General features: G+C 44.1%; 1 protein-coding gene across 1 annotated transcript in view; it reads right to left on the reverse strand.

Annotated features, from left to right (window-relative positions):
* LOC139163462 (BPI fold-containing family B member 4-like) overlaps nucleotides 1–11,944 on the reverse strand; it is a 30,629-nt gene extending 18,685 nt beyond the window's left edge. The window contains exons 1-9 of the mRNA XM_070744261.1: nucleotides 11,833–11,944; nucleotides 8,489–8,575; nucleotides 8,099–8,223; nucleotides 7,793–8,011; nucleotides 7,464–7,708; nucleotides 7,204–7,422; nucleotides 5,501–5,605; nucleotides 3,968–4,111; nucleotides 1,664–1,724 (exon numbers count right to left, since the gene is read on the reverse strand). Of these exons, the coding sequence (XP_070600362.1) occupies nucleotides 1,664–1,724; nucleotides 3,968–4,111; nucleotides 5,501–5,605; nucleotides 7,204–7,422; nucleotides 7,464–7,708; nucleotides 7,793–8,011; nucleotides 8,099–8,223; nucleotides 8,489–8,575; nucleotides 11,833–11,944 (1,317 nt within the window). The remainder of the gene's footprint in view (nucleotides 1–1,663; nucleotides 1,725–3,967; nucleotides 4,112–5,500; nucleotides 5,606–7,203; nucleotides 7,423–7,463; nucleotides 7,709–7,792; nucleotides 8,012–8,098; nucleotides 8,224–8,488; nucleotides 8,576–11,832) is intronic.
* Between the last annotated feature and the right edge of the window lie 7,490 nt (nucleotides 11,945–19,434).

Here is a 19,434-nt window from a genome sequence, read left to right on the forward strand (position 1 = left end):
TTGTATGTATGTTTGGTTTTAAAATAAGGGTTTTTAGCTGTCTTAGTATTGGATTGTCGCATGTTGTTTCTACCACTGTTGTTAGCCGCCCTGAGTCTACGGAGAGGGGCGGCATACAAATCCAATAAAACTAAACTAAACTAAGAAGCTTCTTCAACTCTGACTGGATGGTGGGAGGCAGGGGGGAGAACGGAAGGATTTCTACTCCTTGCAAACAGCTGGTCATTTGCATCCTTTGATTGTGTCATTGAGACCACTTGGAGGTTTATCTCTGTCCTCAGGGTCACCTGACTATTGCAACCAGGTGTGGTGGAGCCTTCTTGGAATTGCCGAAAGGATTATGTTGGAGATTGGAGATAGATGATGTCACAAGGGGATAGATGGGGAACCTATCAAATTTGCAGATGACACCAAACTGGCAGGAGTAGCCAACACCCCAAAAGATAGGCTCAAGATACAGAAGGATCTTGACCAACTTGAACAATGGGCGCTATCTAACAAAATGAAATTCAAGGATGAAAAAAGTCAGGTTCTACATTTAGGCAAGAAAAATAAAATGCACAGGTACAGTATATGTGACACATTGCTCAACAGTTGTAACTGTGAGAGGGACCTTGGAGTCCTAGTGGACAACCATTTAAATAGGAGCCAGCCATGTGCAGCAGCTGCCAAAAAAGCCAACACAGTTCTAGGCTGCATCAACAGAGGGAGAGAATCAAGATCACACAAAGGGTTAATACCACTTTATAAGGCCTTGGCAAGGCCACACTTGGAATACGGCATTCAGTTTTGGTCGCCATGATGTAAAAAGGATGTTGAGACTCTAGAGAAAGTGCAGAGAAGAATGAGAAAAGAGGATTAGGGGACTGGAGGCTAAAAAATACGAAGAACAGTTGCACAAACAGGGCATGGCTAGTTTAATGAAAAGAAGGACTAGGGGAGACACAAGAGCAGACTTCCAATATCTCAGGGGTTGCCACAAAGAAGAGGGAATGAAGCTATTCTCCAAAGCACCTGTGGACAGAACAAGAAGCAATGGGTGGAAACTAAACAAGGAAGCAACTTAGAACTAAGGAGAAACTTCTTGACAGTTAATCAGTGGAACAGCTTGCCTCCAGAAGATGTGAATCCTCCAACACTGGAAGTTTTTAAGAGGATGTTGGATCACCATCTGTCTGAAGTAGTGTAGGGTTTTCTGCCTAAGCAGGGGGTTGGACCAGAAGACGTCCAAGGTCTCTTCCAACTCTGTTGTTCTTATTATTATATCCCTCCCTCTCTGTTGAATGAGGACTATTCAATTTGGACACGGATATCCAAAACGTGGACTTTACTATCTTCGAAAGAGTGGCCTTTGCCCTTTAAATGCAGATGAACTGCTGAATCTAGTCCTGGTGGGTTTGTTCTCCTATGGCGCGCCATGCATTTGTGAAGTTGCTGTTTTATTTTCCCCAGGGTAAAATCTCTCTTCGAAGGAAAACCAGAAACTCCAGTTGCCTCTTGAAAAAGCTCCTTTGGGACAACCATTAACCTGGATGGCTGAGAATCCCCATAGACCTTATGTTTTGTGATTGGGGAGCCTTTGTGTCATGTTGGGGCCTTTGTCACCACACAAGTTCTTGTTTGGTTGCGCTACTTGCCTGCCCAGACCGATTGCCTCACTTACCAGATCTGGAAGGAGCCTGTTAAGGACACGGGCTAATAAGTTGTCCACAATTGGAAGTAAGCTGCAGAGAAGAATGAAACAAGGATGTGAGAAACATCTCTACACTCGATTACTGCAATGTGCTCTACTTGGTGATGTGCCAGCAGCCTTTGTAGCCAGAGGCAGAGGTTCAGCCAGGGCCCTTAGAACCTCCAGCACCTCCCAACAGTGATGAGGAAGGAGAGGCTTCTCCTCTTCTTGATGCATGAGCGCGCAGAGCTGCCAAGAGACAGGAATGGCTACTCCAGAGGAGGTCTCCTCAAGAGTAAGACTCAGAGCTAATTGGCCACTTCCCTAGCCTCCTTAATGACAGCAGAGGCAGCTAACAAGCTGCAGAGAACAATGTTTGTGATACCCATCTGATCATAGGGTGCTCCATGTCTAAAAGTCTTCCGCTTTGTTTTCTCTGCTGCCATTTTGGTTATCAAGATCTACCTCTAGGCATTTTGCCAACTCTCTGAAGCTACGTAAGATATCAAGATCTGATTGCTCTTCTTGGCTTTAAAACTCTTTGAACTGATACCAGCTATTAATGAAGAGGAATTAGTAGCTGGTTGCTTGCCAAAAAGAGACTGCTTGTAGATTGGTGTATACATAGTCACTGCTAATAGTCACTGCTAAAAACAACAACAATTGTTGCCAACCTGTAGACTGCACGAGTCAAAAAGAGGGCGGTGAAAATATTTACTGGCCCCTCACATCCTGGACATAAACTTTTTCAACTCCGACCCTCAAAACGTTGTTGCACAGCACTTTACACCAAGACAACTAGACACTAGAGTTGGGCGAACCGAACCTGCAACTTTTTAAAAAGTTTGGGTAAAGTTCAGGTTCGGGTTTGGCCGAACACCGCGAAACGCCGCCACCTGGGAGGAGAGTGGGAAATCCCACGAAGGGATTCTGGGGGCGGGGCTTTGACATCATAGATACTACTTCCTGACCGGCTGAAACAGGGAGGAAGGAATCTCCGTGATGTCAAAGCCCCGCCCCCAGAATCCCTTCGTGGGATTTCCCACCTCCTTTTGCTTGTAGCACCGCTGCGGCATCCTTTCCTGTAAAAATAAAAGGAAGCAAGCAAAAGTTCGGGTTCGGGTTCGAGTTTGGCAAACTCACCTGAAATTCACAGCAAAGTTCAAGTGAGTTCTCCAAACCTGAACTTCATTGGGTTCGCCCAACACTACTAGACACAAGAACAGTTTTTTTTCAAATATCATCACTCTGCTAAACAAATAATTCCCTCAACACTGTCAAACTATTTACTAAGTCTGCACTTCTATTACTACCAGTTTTTTCACCCAGTTCCTTCAACTTATGACTGTATGACTGTAACTTGTTGCTTGTATTCTTAAGATTTTTTAATATTGTTTCTTCATTGCTTATTTGACACCTATGACAATAATTAAGTGTTGTTTCTCATGACTCTTGACAAACGTCTCTTTCCTGTTATGTACACTGAGAGCATCTGCACCAAAGACAAATTCCTTGTGTGTCTAATCACACTTAACCAATAAACATAGAAACATAGAAGTCTGACAGCAGAAAAAGACCTCATGGTCCATCTAGTCTGCCTTTATACTATTTCCTGTATTTTATCTTACAATGGATATATGTTTATCCCAGGCAGGTTTAAATTCAGTTACTGTGGATTTATGTACCACGTCTGCTGGAAGTTTGTTCCAATGATCTACTACTCTTTCAGTAAAATAATATTTTCTCACGTTGCTTCTGATCTTTCCCCCAACTAACTTCAGATTGTGTACCCTTGTTCTTGTGTTCACTTTCCTATTAAAAACACTTCCCTCCTGGACCTTATTTAACCCTTTAATATATTTAAATGTTTCGATCGTGTCCCCCCTTTCCCTTCTGTCCTCCAGACTAGACAGATTGAGTTCATGAAGTCTTTCCTGATACGTTTTATGCTTAAGACCTTCCACCATACTTGTAGCCCATCTTTGGACCCGTTCAATTTTGTCAATAAAGAATTCTATTCTATTCTATTCTATTCTATTCTATTTATTAGTAGTGGTGTTTTGGATTAAATAAATTCGTACAAACTGGGTGTTGTGTCACATTCTTTGTGGGGACAGAACAGCACTGTTGTTATTTTGAACGATTGATGAAAGGAGTGGTTGTTGTGAATTCTACCCTTAGTCCTATCACAAGCTACAATAAGCACACGCAAATGTTGCCAATGGAAATAGGAAGCGGGACCAATGCGGTGATGACGGCACAGGGGGGATTGAGGGTCCCTTCGATGATGCTCACCCTCTAAGAAGTCTAATTTTAATGCCTCCCAGGAGTGTGTCACAGTGATCGATCACCAACGTAGGGTAGCCAATGCCGTCCATGGTCAGACGGACAATGGCTGTGATGTTCACCTCCACTGCAACATCAAGCAAACCGAGGAGGCTGGAAGAGAAAGGATGAGAAAACACCGTTCAGGTCACCCATGATTTGGTTTGTGGACTCGAAACAGAATATCCTATGAAAATAGACTAACAATCCTGGGCCTTGAAAGCCTAGAACTACGGCGCCTAAAACACGATCTGAGTATTGCCCACAAGATCATATGCTGCAACGTCCTACCGGTCAATGACTACTTCAGCTTCAACCGCAATAACACAAGAGCACGCAACAGATTCAAACTTAATACGAACCGCTCCAAACCTGACTGTAAAAAATATGATTTCAACAATTGAGTTATCGAAGCGTGGAACTCATTACTGGACTTAATTGTGTCAACCCCTAACCCCCAACACTTCTCCCTTAGACTCTCCACAATTGACCTCTCCAGGTTCCTAAGAGGCCAGTAAGGGGCGTACATAAGTGCACTGGTGTGCCTTTCGTCCCCTGTCCAATTGTCTTTCCTCTCTTTCACCTATCATATATATTCTCTTCCTTTCATATATCCTCTCCTCTAAGTTCACTTTCACCCTCTTTTATATCGTCACATGTCTATTTTTCTTCCTATGTATTTGTGTAGCGGACAAATGAATAAATAAATAAATAAATCTGCAAGAAAGCTACCAAGCTCAGAGAGCTCCTCCTCCTCCTCCTCTTCCCAAATCCCACTCCCTTCTAACACTGATTATGTTCTCTAGTTGGGTCATGAAACATGTAGAAGAAAACAACTCAGATCAGAAAGCAACAGGGACAATCTTCTTCTCCCCCCTCCTCCTCCCCCCTCCTCCTTCTTTTCTACGCTAATCTCCCTCCATTCTAGCATTGATTATTGTTAGGTTGTTTAGGGATAAAATATCATCCACAAAACAAACTTAATAGAGTAAAGGTGGGAGTAGTGACAGCAATGGACTGTTCAGGCTAATAAACCAGACTAGTAAATACAGAGTATGTATGTATATTATACACAGATATATAGCAGAATAATCTCTATACAATTTAAATCACAAATACAACTCCAAATATCAAATACAAACCAGGTACATCAGCATACAGCTCTATACATACAGCAACTATCAACAATGCTGCCCCAAACAGGAACTCCTATAGCTCCCTCTTATGGCCAACGGGCACATTTCTCTTAAAGATATATCACTTAAATATACATTGATGGTTTGTATGTATTGTAACCCAACATAGTATCATACATGGTACTGACAATTATGTTATCTAGTTTTGGTCATGAAACAACCAAGCTCAACACAAAGGACCTCACAGTCCCTCCTCCTCCTTCCTTCTCTCCCTCCCTCCTCCTCCTCTCCACAAATCCTACTTCCTTCCATCACCGATGATGTTAACGTAGCTCTGTCAACCGTTCACCATACATTTTTTGTTTACCTCTTCCCATTAAGAGCCACTCTGGTGTACAAATCCAGGTGAACTCCAATGCCAGGTAGAAGCCTCAGGTTGATCTTTGGAAGGGTCAATTCCACAATTCGCAGCCTGCAAGTAGAAGCAGCAACAGAGTCAATAGCCATTGTTAGTACAAGGTACATGGTTGTTAGGGTTTGCCATTGTAAACTACCTATTGTAGTCTCTTGTACTATCACTTTAAATATGTTAGGCTGGTTCACCATAAGAGGGCGCCAGTACTCCTTCCATCAATGATGCTTTAACAAAATGAGCTTTATCGCTCATTCACTTTTGCTTTGCCTTGAGTGGGGAGTGTACTTGCTTAGTGCTTGTTATGGATTGTTTCTATTTTGTATATATGTAAATAGTACTTATTAAGCATAACTAAGTCTGTGTCTTTTTCTTTGGCTTCACCACACATCCACATTCTGTTAAAATTCTCTGTCAAAGGTCTAATAGCCTAGCTATACCAAGACATACCAACAGCTATCAACTGTATGGTGGTGGAGGTAGAGACTGGAAAATCAGAAAGGCTTCTTGCTAAATGGACATTAGTTTTGGTGTCCACCATCCAATCCTAAATTATGTTTCATGTTACAATTAGATCATTTTTAATTTATATGTTTTGTTTTATCATGTTTATAGTTTGTCCCAATGACTCAAATCCCAAGCAAGAGACCAGTACCAGAAACAATTAAAATCCAGACAACAGTCCATAAAAAAGTGAATGTCCACTCAAAACTTTCATCCTTGACCAAAACTGATGAAGAAGAAATCTTAAGTATCTTCTGTAATGTTGGAGCACTGAAGACCAAGTGTACCTCTGGGGATGGGCAACGAGGAGGTCTGCTAAGAGTTCTAGTGGTTCTTAATTTGATTGGAACACATCTGATGATGACCAACACATCTGATGAGCACCAACTTGAGAAACATGTCACAGTGACCAATCCACAGAAGATCAGTCTTACATTTGTCCAAGAATACAATTCCTATAACTGGGTGGGGTGGATTCCAAGGATCGAGAGATGGGTGTGTGTTGGTATCCTAGGCCAGTGCACTTGGCACCTGAGTCTGATAGCCAGGAGGTCAGAGAGGATGTGGGGTCAGAGGCTGAGAGCCAACCAGGGTCTGTGACACCTCCAGGAGTGTCCATGACTGACTCAGGAGAAGAGGAGGAGCCTCTTCTTGATGCCAGAGTACACAGAAGTGGCAAAAGGCAGGAGTGGCTGAGCAAGAGGAGGTCTCTGCATGAATAGCTCTATAGAACACTTGGCCATGCCTTTTGGCTATTTAAGGGTGAGCCACATGATGAGTCAGTGCGGAAGTCAACTTTTGAACATGCCAGAATGTTGCTCAGATCTAGATCTTGGACTATTTATCTATCTTTGTCTCTGGGCTTCCTGCCAACTTAGAGTGAGCCATGTTAATGAGAGATGTGTGATCAAAGAGAAGTATTTGGGAGTTTAGTTTTCTGTTTGAGACTCTAATAAATAGCTGAGAAGGAACGGGCTTATTTTTTTCTTTGCTGATGTATTTTAAACATCTAAATCTCCTTGCTACTAAACTATTAGAATTGCATGCTTGCATCTTGTCAATCCATGTGTGTTGATCTATTTCTTGGGGGGCTTATAGCTGGGACAGAACACTGGGGTTTCTAGGAAGAAAATAAACGAACAATACATTCTTACCCCGTCAGTCCTTGGACTGTGCTGAGAAGACCTCCTTCCCCAAGGATGCCAAGGACTCCACCGCCACCAAGCAGGCCTCCATTGCCCAGCAGGCCTCCATTGCCCAGGATGCCCCCACCGCCACCAAGAATTCCTGCAGTGCCAAGCAGACCTCCATCACCCAGCAGACCTTCTGTACCTGGACCTCCACCGTTGCCACCCACCACTGCATTGATGCTCCTCCCTCTAAACGTGCCTCCAGGGATCCCACCAAGCAGTACCCTTCCTCCTGCTCCTCCACCACCACCACTGCTGCCACCAAGCACACCGCCAGGAAGTCCTTCTCTTCGTCCACCTCCTCTTCCTCTGCCTCCATCAGGCACACCTCTAGAAAGCATTCTTCCACCACTACCACTTCCTTTTCCTCTGCCATCACCAAGCACACCTCCAAGTAATCCTCCTCCTCCACCACCTCCTTCTCCTCCACCACCACCAAGCAGACCTCCAAGTAGTCCTCCTCCACCTTCTTCTCTTCCACCACCATCAAGTACACCTCCAAGAAGCCCTCCTCCTCCACCACCTTCTACCCCTCCTCCACCACCAAGCACACCTCCACCACCTCCACCACCTCCTTCTCCTCTGCCACCACCAAGCAGACCTCCAAGTAGTCCTCCTCCTCCACCACCTCCTTCTCCTCCACCACCAAGCACACCTCCAAGTAGTCCTCCTCCACCTCCTTTTCTTCCACCACCACCAAGCGGACCTCCAAGTAGTCCTCCTCCACCACCACCACCACCAAGTACACCTCCAAGTAGTCCTCCTCCACCTCCTTCTCTTCCACCACCACCAAGTACACCTCCAAGAAGTCCTCCTCCACCACCACCTTCTACTTCTCCTCCACCACCACCAAGCAGACCTCCAAGTAGTCCTCCTCCTCCACCACCAAGCACACCTCCAAGTAGTCCTCCTCCACCACCACCACCTCCTTCTTCTCTTCCACCACCAAGCACCCTTCCAGGAAGTCCTCCTCCTCCACCACCTCTTACTCCTCCACCACCACCAAGTACACCTCCAAGAAGTCCTCCTCCTCCACCACCTTCTACTTCTCCTCCACCACCAAGCACACCTCCAAGAAGTCCTCCACCACCTCCTTGTGCACCACCACCACCAAGCAGACCTCCGAGAAGTCCCCCTCCTCCTCCACCAAGCACACCTCCAAGAAGACCTCCTCCTCCACCACCTCCTCCGAGTAAGCCTCCCAGAAGGCCTCCACCCCCGCCGCCCCCCAGGAGGCCTCCTAGCAGACCACCGTCTCCACCACCTCCATTGCCAAGGGGCACTTCTCTCAGGGCCCCTTGGAAGGCGTTGCTTTGGGCCATCGAGTTGCTGACAGCTGGAAAACAAAAGCACAAGGAGGTTGCACATAATAACGGGGACGGGCAAGACAACCTCACTCCCGTTCCTTCTTGGTGTCAAGCTGGTGCAGAAGTTGGTGAGAAATTAACGGCTTGACACACTATCTATAGGAGGCCTGATGTTTATGGGAACTTTTGAGGCGTGATTTTCACAAGGGGGCAGATGCAGCCACAAAGCATTCTTTCGAGTGGTTCAAGGCCATCCTATGCCCACCCACCTGGGCGGAAGTGGAAGGAGGACTTGTCATGCAGGCACAACCTGAGTGGGCAATGTGACAAGTTTGTGGGTGGGTGGGGGGACAAGGGATGTGAACTTTCACCTGGGTGGGAAACTCAGATCCAGGTTTCCTAGTGTGGGTGCCAGGATGGCTCCAACAATAAATTGGAACTTTGAGGAAGGCTTTGACTCGGACTCTGATTAAGTTCGGATGCTACCTGGAACCTTGATACTTGTCTCTTTGGGGATTAGCAGGTTCCATACCTGAGGAGCTCTTTTGTAAATAAGACCAAGTTTTTATTTCAAGAGAAGTGGACCATCTTCCATTGCTACTCATCGCTTTCCTTTCTTGCCCCAAAGATCAGGAATGGGAGGATGACCTTGGAACACCCTACTAGAGTAATTTTGAGGCTGAGCACTGCTTTTCAACTAGATACTCTAGATACTCTTCTGTTTGTTTAGCAATCAAACCTTGACAAGATTTTGTCTGTATGCTACGTGTCACATATTAACCATGCACATTGTAACTAAGGTAAGTAGAGAATGAATACTATACAGTGGTACCTCTACCTATGAACACCTCTACTTAGGAACTTTTCTGGATAAGAACCGGACATTCAAGATTTCTTTGCCTTTTCTCAAGAACTATTTTCAACTTACAAACCCAAGTCTCTGAAACTGTAACCAGAAAAGGCAGGGAGAAGCCTCCGTGGGGCCTCTCTAGGAATCTCTTGGGAGGAAACAGGGCCGGAAAAGGTGGGAAGAAGCCTCTGTGTGGCCTCTCTAGGAATCTCTTGGGAGGAAACAGAGCCGGAAAAGGTGGGGAGAAGCCTCTGTGGGGCTTCTATAGGAACCTCCTGGAAGGAAACAGGACCAGATAAGGCAGGGAGAAGCCTCCATGGAGCCTCTCTAGGACTCTCCTGGGAGGAAACAGGGCCGGAAAAGGTGGGGAGAAGCCTCTGTGGGGGCCTCTCTAGGAATCTCCTGAGAGGAAACAGGGCCTCCACCTCCCTGTGCTTTCCCTAATTGTACGCATTATTTGCTTTTACATTGATTCCTATGGAAAAAATTGCTTCTTCTTACAAACTTTTCTACTTAAGAACCTGGTCACGGAACGAATTAAGTTCATAAGTAGAGGTACCATAGAAACATAGAAACATAGAAGACTGACGGCAGAAAAAGACCTCATGGTCCATCTAGTCTGCCCTTATACTATTTTTTGTACTTTATCTTAGGATGGATCTATGTTTATCCCAGGCATGTTTAAATTCAGTTACTGTGGATTTACCAACCACATCTGCTGGAAGTTTGTTCCAAGCATCTACTACTCTTTCAGTACAATAATATTTTCTCATGTTGCTTTTGATCTTTCCCCCAACTAACTTCAGATTGTGCCCCCTTGTTCTTGGGTTCACTTTCCTATTAAAAACACTTCCCTCCTGGACCTTATTTAACCCTTTGACATATTTAAATGTTTCGATCATGTCCCCCCTTTTCCTTCTGTCCTCCAGACTCTACAGATTGAGTTCATGAAGTCTTTCCTGATACGTTTTATGCTGAAGACCTTCCACCATTTTTGTAGCCCATCTTTGGACCCGTTCAATTTTGTCAATATCTTTTTGTAGGTGAGGTCTCCAGAACTGGACACAGTATTATTCCAAATGTGGTCTCACCAGCACTCTATACAGCGGGATCACAATCTCCCTCTTCCTGCTTGTTATACCTCTAGCTATGCAGCCAAGCATCCTACTTGCTTTCCCTACCGCCTGACTGCACTGCTCTCCCATTTTGAAATCACTACCCCTAAATCTTTCTCTTCTGAATTTTTTGTTAACATATATATTTTGTTAAATATATGCAATATTTAAGAACTATATGTACATACTAAATACAACCAACAAGACCATTACGAATAAATAAAAATTAGGGGAAACTTAAACCTGAACTATAGGTCGTATCAGAGCGAAATGTCAACATATGTGACATATTTTTTTCTCTCTCTTTCCCTCTAACTCCATTCTTTAATTTTCCTACATTATTTCCTTTATTTCTAACCTTTTCTCTTTTTTTCTTTTTTGCATAATTTATATTACTGCTATATTCTGTAGTACACTGGCACTTCTACTTAAGAACATCTCTACTTAAGAACTTTTCTAGATAAGAACCAGGTGTTCAAGAATTTTTTGCCTCTACTTAAGAACCATTTTCTAATTAAGAACACAAACCGGAAAAAATTTCCCAGGAAATTTGAGAGTGGCATGAAGGCCTGACCAGTTTCCTGACATTCCCCCTTTAATCCCGGCCATCTCGGGCTTTTCTGGGCTGCCAGAGGAGCCTTTCGGTGGTGCTTAAGGAGGCTTTGTCACTCCAGAGTGAACAAAACATTTTCCTTTCTCTGGGTGCTTGGAGAGGGAATAAACCTCTGCCAGCGCCCAGAGAAAAGAAATGCTCCCTTCGCTCTGGGCAGCTGAGGAGTCACCACAGCAAAGGAAAGGTGCCGGCTACAAAGTGAGTGAGTGAGAGGAGAGGGCAGCCCTTCAGCATGGGAAGGAAGAGGAAGCAGGGAGCAGCAGCAGCAGCCAGTGTATGGGAGGCAGTCTCGCACCGGGTGTATTGGAGCCGTGCGCTCCTTCTCCCCGTCTCGGGTGTCTCTCCTTTTTTTTAAGCCTTAAAGTTTTGGATTTTTTTGATTCCCCTCACCTCACCTTCTTCCTCCGGCAGCGACTCTCCTCTTCCTCTTCTTCCTCCTCCTCCCACCCAAATTCTCAGCTTTTATTTCTTTCCTAATAGGTTTGCACGCATTATTTGCTTTTACATTGATTCCTATGGGAAAAGTGGCTTCTACTTAAGAACGTTTCTACTTAAGAACCTGGTCATGGAGCGAATTAAGTTCTTAAGTAGAGGTAGCATTGTATATGTTTTTTCTTTTTTAATGTAAATATTGAATAAAGATTATAAAAAAAAAGAATGTGAACTTATTTTAACTCCTCGTTCTTTGCTCGCTCTCTTTGGACTTACCATTATGCAACACGCCTTGGTTGACTCGGATGACTGCGTCGGTTGGAAGGAGTTGACTTTGGGAGGGAGTCAGCAAAGCACAGACCACGAGGACGCCCCAGGCCGCTAACATCTTTGGTCAAGTAGGACCTGCTGAGATGCAACTGGAGCTGAGTACAGAGGTCCTCTCAACATATCTCACCATCTAATTAGCAGGGAGAGAAACTAGGTAGAAGATGTTGGATAGCCATTTGTCTGAAGTGATGTAGGGTTCCTTGTCCTAACATGTCTGGGGCATTTGCATCCTCCCCCCCCACCCTCCAAAAAATACGAGTCAAGGACACAACTGTTTTGTTGCCACTTGAATTTCAATTCAAGTACATTCTGGCAATAGAATATTTATTCCTGAGGGTTGAATTCCAGAAGTCGTGGGTGCTCCAACACTGGAGGTTTTCAAAAGAAGAGAAAGGACAGACATTGGTCCAGAATGGAATAGTGTCCCCTGTCTGAACAGGGGTTGGACTAGAAGACCTCTAAAGTCCCTTCCAATTCTGTGAGTCCTGTAATTCTGAACTCTTGGATGATCCCTGAGCTAAGTACATTGTGTTATCGGGATTTCTGCACATGGGTGCAATAATTCTCGAAATTATTCAAGATTATTTATTTATTTATTAGATTTGTATGCCGCCCCTTTCCGTAGACTCGGGGCGGCTCTTATAATTTGGGAAAGTTTGATGAAGTGGCAATTGACAGTGTCAAAAGACCTCCGCCATTTGTCAGAAATGGAGTACAATCTGTTGGACTATATGACCTACAACAGTAACAGCAAACCTTTTTGGCACAGGGTGACCAATCCAGAAGGAAGATGCACACAATAGAGTGCCGGAAATGCAACAACCAACTGGCAGGCAAGCATGCGTGCTTCGTAAACCCAACAATCAACTGGCTGAGCTGGGGTGATGGTGCATGTCCCCATAGAGAGTGCTCTGACTGTCACCTCTGGCACATGTTCGACAACATTGACCTTAAGGTCCCTTTCAACTCTGTTCAATCTGTTAAATCTATTCCTGTCCAACTCTTGGTTCCTGCTTTTCTGCATATTTTAAAAAATGTTTTAACTTACATAGTTTACAAATTTCTACTCTTTTTCCACTTCACCTTTTAATGATGAAGCGGAATTGATGGACAGTCACTCTTTTGGAATGGTATAGGTCAGTGATGGTGAATCTTTTTTCCCTCGGGTGCCGAAAGAGTATGGGCGCGTGGTATTGTACATGCGCGAGTGCTCACACTCATAATTCAATGCCTGGGGAGGGCAAAAACAGCTTCCCCTACACTCCAGAGATCCTCTGGAGGCCAGAAATAGCCTATTTCCCAATATCTGGTAGACCCAGAAGGCTTGTGTTTTGCCCTCCACAGGTCCAAAGATTTCCCTGGAGCTGGGGGAGGGTAAAACATCCTTCCCCGTCCACCTGGAGGCTCCCTGGAAGACAAAAACACCCTCCCAGAGCCTCTGTGCCAGCCAAAAATCAGCTGGCCAGCACACACATGCATGTTGGAGCTGAGCGAGGGCAACAGCTCGCATGCAAGCGGAGATGGCTTAATGTGCCACCTGTGGCACCCGTGCCATAGGTTTGCCATCACCGGTATAGGTTCTCATGCTTGGCCAGGGATGGGGGTTGGACTACAAAATCTCTAAGGTCCCTTCCCGCTTTATTCTGATTGATAGGTGAGCTGCTCAAAGTCAACTTATCAAGGAGATGGGCAGTAGGAAAATTTAGTTAATAATTGATTTTATTATTTTATTTATTAATTTAATTTATAGACCACCCAACTCCCTAAGGACTGTGGGTGGCTCACAACATCTAAAAAATGATATAACAAGACAGTTAAAATAAATCAAAGAAATAAACCAAAGAACTTCACCAAGCCAGCCACCCTTGTCTCCTTCTTTACCTGGGCTTTTACTTCTCAGGCTAATTGTGAATGGAGAATCTTGGCTTTCGACCTGCTAATTTTTCAGTTGGTTTCTAGACTGTTTGTAGCCATCTCACCTCCTCCTTCTCCAGATTCTAGAACTGTTGAAATGGTGCCACCTTTTATATCAATGGCAGGAGGTAGGTAGTCATGGATCTTGTGCCAGGGAGAGGTTGATAATGGGCCCAGTCTTCTCTTTTTTAATCTGATTTCTCAGTTCAGTCTTTGTAATGAGTTGTAATTCTGGAACGGGGTGTTAAGCCAGAGATATCAAATGTCCAGCCAGTTCCACAATTCGGAGGTGCATTGTCTCTAACAGGAGGGAAGGAAGTGTTGGGGATTTTTTTTTCATACTTACAAAAGTCGGAGGAGACCTTGGAGGTCTTCTAGTCCAACTCCCTATCCAAACAACAGACCCTACACTGAAGGGGTGTGCAGAATGACCCCTGAGTTATCAAGGATACACATATGCAAATGAAACGTGGAATCCTAGTAGATATCCAGCAGATAGTCAGGAGATATGAGTAATGTAATATCAAAAATAGATACATTAAAGTGTAATAAAATAGTATTTACTTTAGCAAATATCGTAGTCAAGTTAAACAGTCTAGTCATACACAGTCAAATTAATCAATAACTATCAATACATTAACAGTACTTCAAGCCTTACTTATGCAGCTTACAAATACATAAACTATCATTGAACATACAGCTCTTACTACAGCAGTCACAATGAATCAGCAATACCAAACAGAGAAATAACAGAGACACACAGAGAGAGAATCATGCTTCTGGCTCCCTCTTGTGATAATCTCCAATGCTCTTAAAGCTACAGTGATCCCTTGTTTTTCGTTTTTCCTTCCCCTCTCCTTTTTTCCTTCCTTCCTTCCTTCCTTCCTTCCTTCCTTCCTTCCCTTCTTGAAAGCCTCCAGGGATGAAGCTCCCACAACTTCCAAATATAACTTCTGTTCCATGGGTTGATTGTTCTCGCTATCAGAAAATTTCTCCTTATTTCGATCACATACTCAGCTGTTGCAAAAGGATCGCATAGACTGACTACAAGCATAGACATGATGCTGTGGCACAGATGATCCACTGGAACTTGTGCCGGAACTACCATTTACCAGTGGCAAAGAACTGGTGGGATCATAAGCCTGAAAAAGTGGTCGAAAATGAGCAAGCAAAACTACTGTGGGACTTCCGACTTCAGACTGACCGAATTCTGAAGCATAACACACCAGACATTGTGATCGTGGAGAAAAAGAAAGTATGGATCATCGACATCGCAATCCCAGGGGACAGCAGAATTGAGGAGAAGCAGCTAGAGAAATTAGTGAAATACGAAGATCTAAAAATCGAGCTGCAACGACTCTGGCATAAGCCAGTGAAAGTGGTCCCAGTGGTCCTTGGCACGCTGGGCGCAGGGCCAAAGGATCTCAGCGGACATTTGAAAACCATCGGAATTGACAAAATCTCCATCTGTCAATTGCAAAAGGCCACTTTACTGGGATCGGCACACATAATTCGCCGCTACATCACACAGTCCTAGGTGCTTGGGAAGTGCCCGACTGGTGATGAAATACGAAATCCAGCATAGTGATCTCGTTTTCTGTGTTGTACTGACATAATAATAATAATAATAATAATAATAATAATAATAATAATAATAATAATAATAATCCATCCATCCATCCATCCATCCATCCATCCATCCATCCATCCATCTATCTATCTATCTATCTATCTATTGGATTTATATGCCATCCCTATCCGAGGACTCGGCACAGCTTACAACATATAAAAACAATACAGAATATCCCAATCCAATTAATTTTAAAACTAGCAATCAAAAACCCAATTTCCCTAAAAATCAATCGTTCCAATTCAAACAAGCAGACAAACATTTCATTCATTGGCCAGGGGGCTGGAATCGAATGGCCCTGAGCCTGGCAGTACAAGTGAGTCTTCAGACTCTTGCAAAAGGCAAGGAGGGTGGGGGCAGAATCTCCGGGAGGGGGAGCTGATTCCAGAGGGCCAGGCCCCCCACAGAGAAAGCTCTTCCCCTAGGCCCCGCCAAGTGACATTATCTAGTTGACGGGACCTGTAGATGGCCGACCCTGTGGGACCTGACCGGTCGCTGGGATTCATGCAGCAGAAGGCGGTCCTGCAAGCAATCTGGCCCGATGCCATGTAGGGCTTTATAGGTCACAACCAATACTTTGAATCGGCAACCAATGCAGCCCGCGGAGTGCTGGAGAGATATGGACATGCCTTGGGAGGCCAAGGACCACTCGTGCAGCTGCATTTTGCATGATCTGTAGTTTCCAAACACTCTTCAAAGGTAGCCCCATGTAGAGAGCATTGCAGTAGTCAAATCTCGAGGTGATGGCATGAGGGACGTTGACTTGGGAGCCAGCCCAGATTTCAAAAGATGGCTTCGATTCCAAGGCAGTCAAAGCTTTCTCTATAAAGTCTTTTATCACTTAATGTGAGTATTATTTTGAGAAATGAGTTTCTGACCCTCCCACTTGATACTGAGTTAATGGAGGGCTGATTTCTGACACCTTTGGGTTTCTTCAAGAGACGTGAGATGATGGGGATTCGTGTTGATTTCTTCCTCTTCTTCTCTCCAAGCCACAAAAGGCATCTTTGTCCTTTTCAACTGAACAGTTAAGACCTTGTGCGAGATAAAACTTGTGAACACTTCCGTCTTTGCGTAAGAAGGGGTATTACAAAGAAAAGCAATCTCAAAGCTCATGAGATCACTTTCCAGATTAAATCAAGAAAAAAAATGTAATATATTTTCCTATAAAATTTAGCATTGACAAGAGCAAAGTCCTTCACCTAGGCAGAAAAAACGCTGGACACACATACAACCTGGGAGAAACCCCTCTTAGCAGTAGCGACTGCGAAAGAGACCTCGGAGTTTTGGTGGACAATCAACTAAACATGAGCCAACAATGTGCAGCAGCAGCTAAAAAAAGCCAACACAATCCTAAGCTGCATCAACAGGGGAATACACTCCAAGACCAGGGAAGTCTTAATACCACTCTACTACACCCTGGTCCAACCACACCTGGAGTACTGTATTCAGTTCTGGTCACCATACTTCAAAAGAGACATTGAAACTCTGGAGAAGGTGCAAAAAAGAGCAACCAAGATGATTAAGGGATTGGAAACCAAAACTTACAAAGAGAGACTGAGGGAACTGGGCATAGATAGCCTAGAGAAAAGGAGGGCCAGAGTGGACATGATAGCAGTCTACAAGTATACGAGGAGATGTCACAGAGAGGAGGGGATCACTTTATTCTTCAGGGCACCAGAGGGCTGGATGAGGAACAACGGCTGGAAGCTGACCAAGGAAAGATTCAACATGGAGATAAGGAGGAACTTCCTGACGGTCAGAGCGATCAACCTATGGAACAACCTACCAGCAGACGTTGTGAACTCCAAAACTCTGGACATTTTTAAGAGAAGATTGAACTGCCACTTGACTGGTGTACTATAGGGTTCCTGCTTGGGCAGGGGGTTGAACTCGATGGCCTTCACGGTCCCTTTCAACTCTACCAATAAATAAATAGATAGATAGATAGATAGATAGATAGATAGATAGATAGATAGATAGATAGATAGATAGATAGATAGATAAATCATAGTAGGTTGAAGTATTTATTTATAGACAGATTGATTGATGTATTTACTTATTTAGATTTGTGTGCCGCCCACTCCCTAGTCGAAGTCGTCTTCGATTCACAACCACTGACCCCCAAAATCTCCGGGGCTAAGTGAGACAGCCGTTAAGTGAGTTTTGTGCCCTTCTACAACCTTTCTCGCTAAGAGTTGCTATGTGAATCACTGAATGGTTGAGTTAGTCATGGGTTTTTTTAATGGAATACGACTTGCTTTTATGATGGTCTCAAAACAAGATCACATAAGCCTGGGACACTGAAACCATCACAAATATGAGTCCGTTACAAAGTATTTGAACTTTGATCATTTGACCATGGGATTTGCCGATGACTCCAAAGTGTGGAATAGGGTTGATATTCCTGGAGGCGTCTGTAATATGGTAAATGATTTAGCTTTACTAGATAAATGGACAAAGCAATGGAAACTGCAGTTTAATGTTTCCAAATGTAAAATAATGCACTTGGGGAACAGGAATCCTTAATCTGAGTATTGTATTGGCAGTTCTGTGTTAGCAAAAACTTCAGAAGAGAAGGATTTAGGGGTAGTGATTTCTGACAGTCTCAAAATGGGTGAACAGTGCAGTCAGGCGGTAGGGAAAGCAAGTAGGATGCTTGGCTGCATAGCTAGAGGTATAACAAGCAGGAAGAGGGAGATTGTGATCCCCTTATATAGAGCGCTGGTGAGACCACATTTGGAATAATACTGTGTTCAGTTCTGGAGACCTCACCTACAAAAAGATATTGACAAAATTGAACAGGTCCAAAGACGGGCTACAAGAATGGTGGAAGGTCTTAAGCATAAAACGTATCAGGAAAGACTTCATGAACTCAATCTGTATAGTCTGGAGGACAGAAGGGAAAGGGGGGACATGATTGAAATATTTAAATAGGTTCAAGGGTTAAATAAGGTCCAGGAGGGAAGTGTTTTTAATAGGAAAGTGAACACAAGAACAAGGGGGCACAATCTGACGGTTAGTTGGGGAAGATCAAAAGCAACGTGAGAAAATATTATTTGACTGAAAGAGTAGTAGATGCTTGGAACAAACTTCCAGCACACGTGATTGGGAAATCCATAGTAACTGAATTGAAACCTGCCTGGGATAAACATAGATCCATCCTAAGATAAAATACAGAAAATAGTATAAGGGCAGACTAGATGGACCATGAGGTCTTTTTTTGCCGTCAGTCTTCTATGTTTCTATGTTTCTATGACAGCAATGGTCGTGTGAAAAACTGGTCAGAGGCAGGGAGGAACTCCAGCAGGTTCTGACAGGTTCTGAAGAACTGGTAGCAGAAGTTTTGAGTAGTTCGGAGAACCGGCAAATGCCACCTGTGGTTGGCCCAAGAGTTGGGGTAGGAATGGAGATTTGGCAGGATCTTTCCTCTCCCACGCCCACCAAACCATGACATCCTGGTTGCTCTCCTCTGCACTCTTTCTAGAGTCTCAACATCTTCTTTATAGTGTGGTGACAAAAACTTGATCCAGTACTGCTAGTACTATGTACATAACTGGTTGGGTTTGGCAATATACAAACAAACGAACAATGTATGCTTACATGTATTAGAATACTGTTGCTTTAAGAGCTAGTGTTACGGATTGCCACAAGAGGGAGCCAGAAGCATGGTTCTCTCTCTCTCTCTCTCTCTCTCTCTCTCTCTCTCTCTCTCTGATTACTTACTTGGCTATTCTCTGCTAGTTTGTCTTTGTAGAATTGTGTGTTCAAATAATGGTTTAATGTATTTTGTAGGTAAGGCTGATAGTATTTGTTATTGCTATGTGCATAACTAGTTGGGTGTAACACGAACCAGCAATTAGAACTTCCCCCACCCTCCTTGCCTTTCGTAAGCTACTTAAAACCCACCTCTGCCGCCAGGCATGGGGGAATTGAGATACTCTTTCCCCCTAGGCCGTTACAATTTTATGCATGGTATGTCTGTATGTCTGTTTAGTTTTTAG

The sequence above is a fragment of the Erythrolamprus reginae genome, chromosome 3 (assembly GCF_031021105.1).
Source record: "Erythrolamprus reginae isolate rEryReg1 chromosome 3, rEryReg1.hap1, whole genome shotgun sequence".
NCBI classification, from domain to species: Eukaryota; Metazoa; Chordata; class Lepidosauria; order Squamata; family Dipsadidae; genus Erythrolamprus; species Erythrolamprus reginae.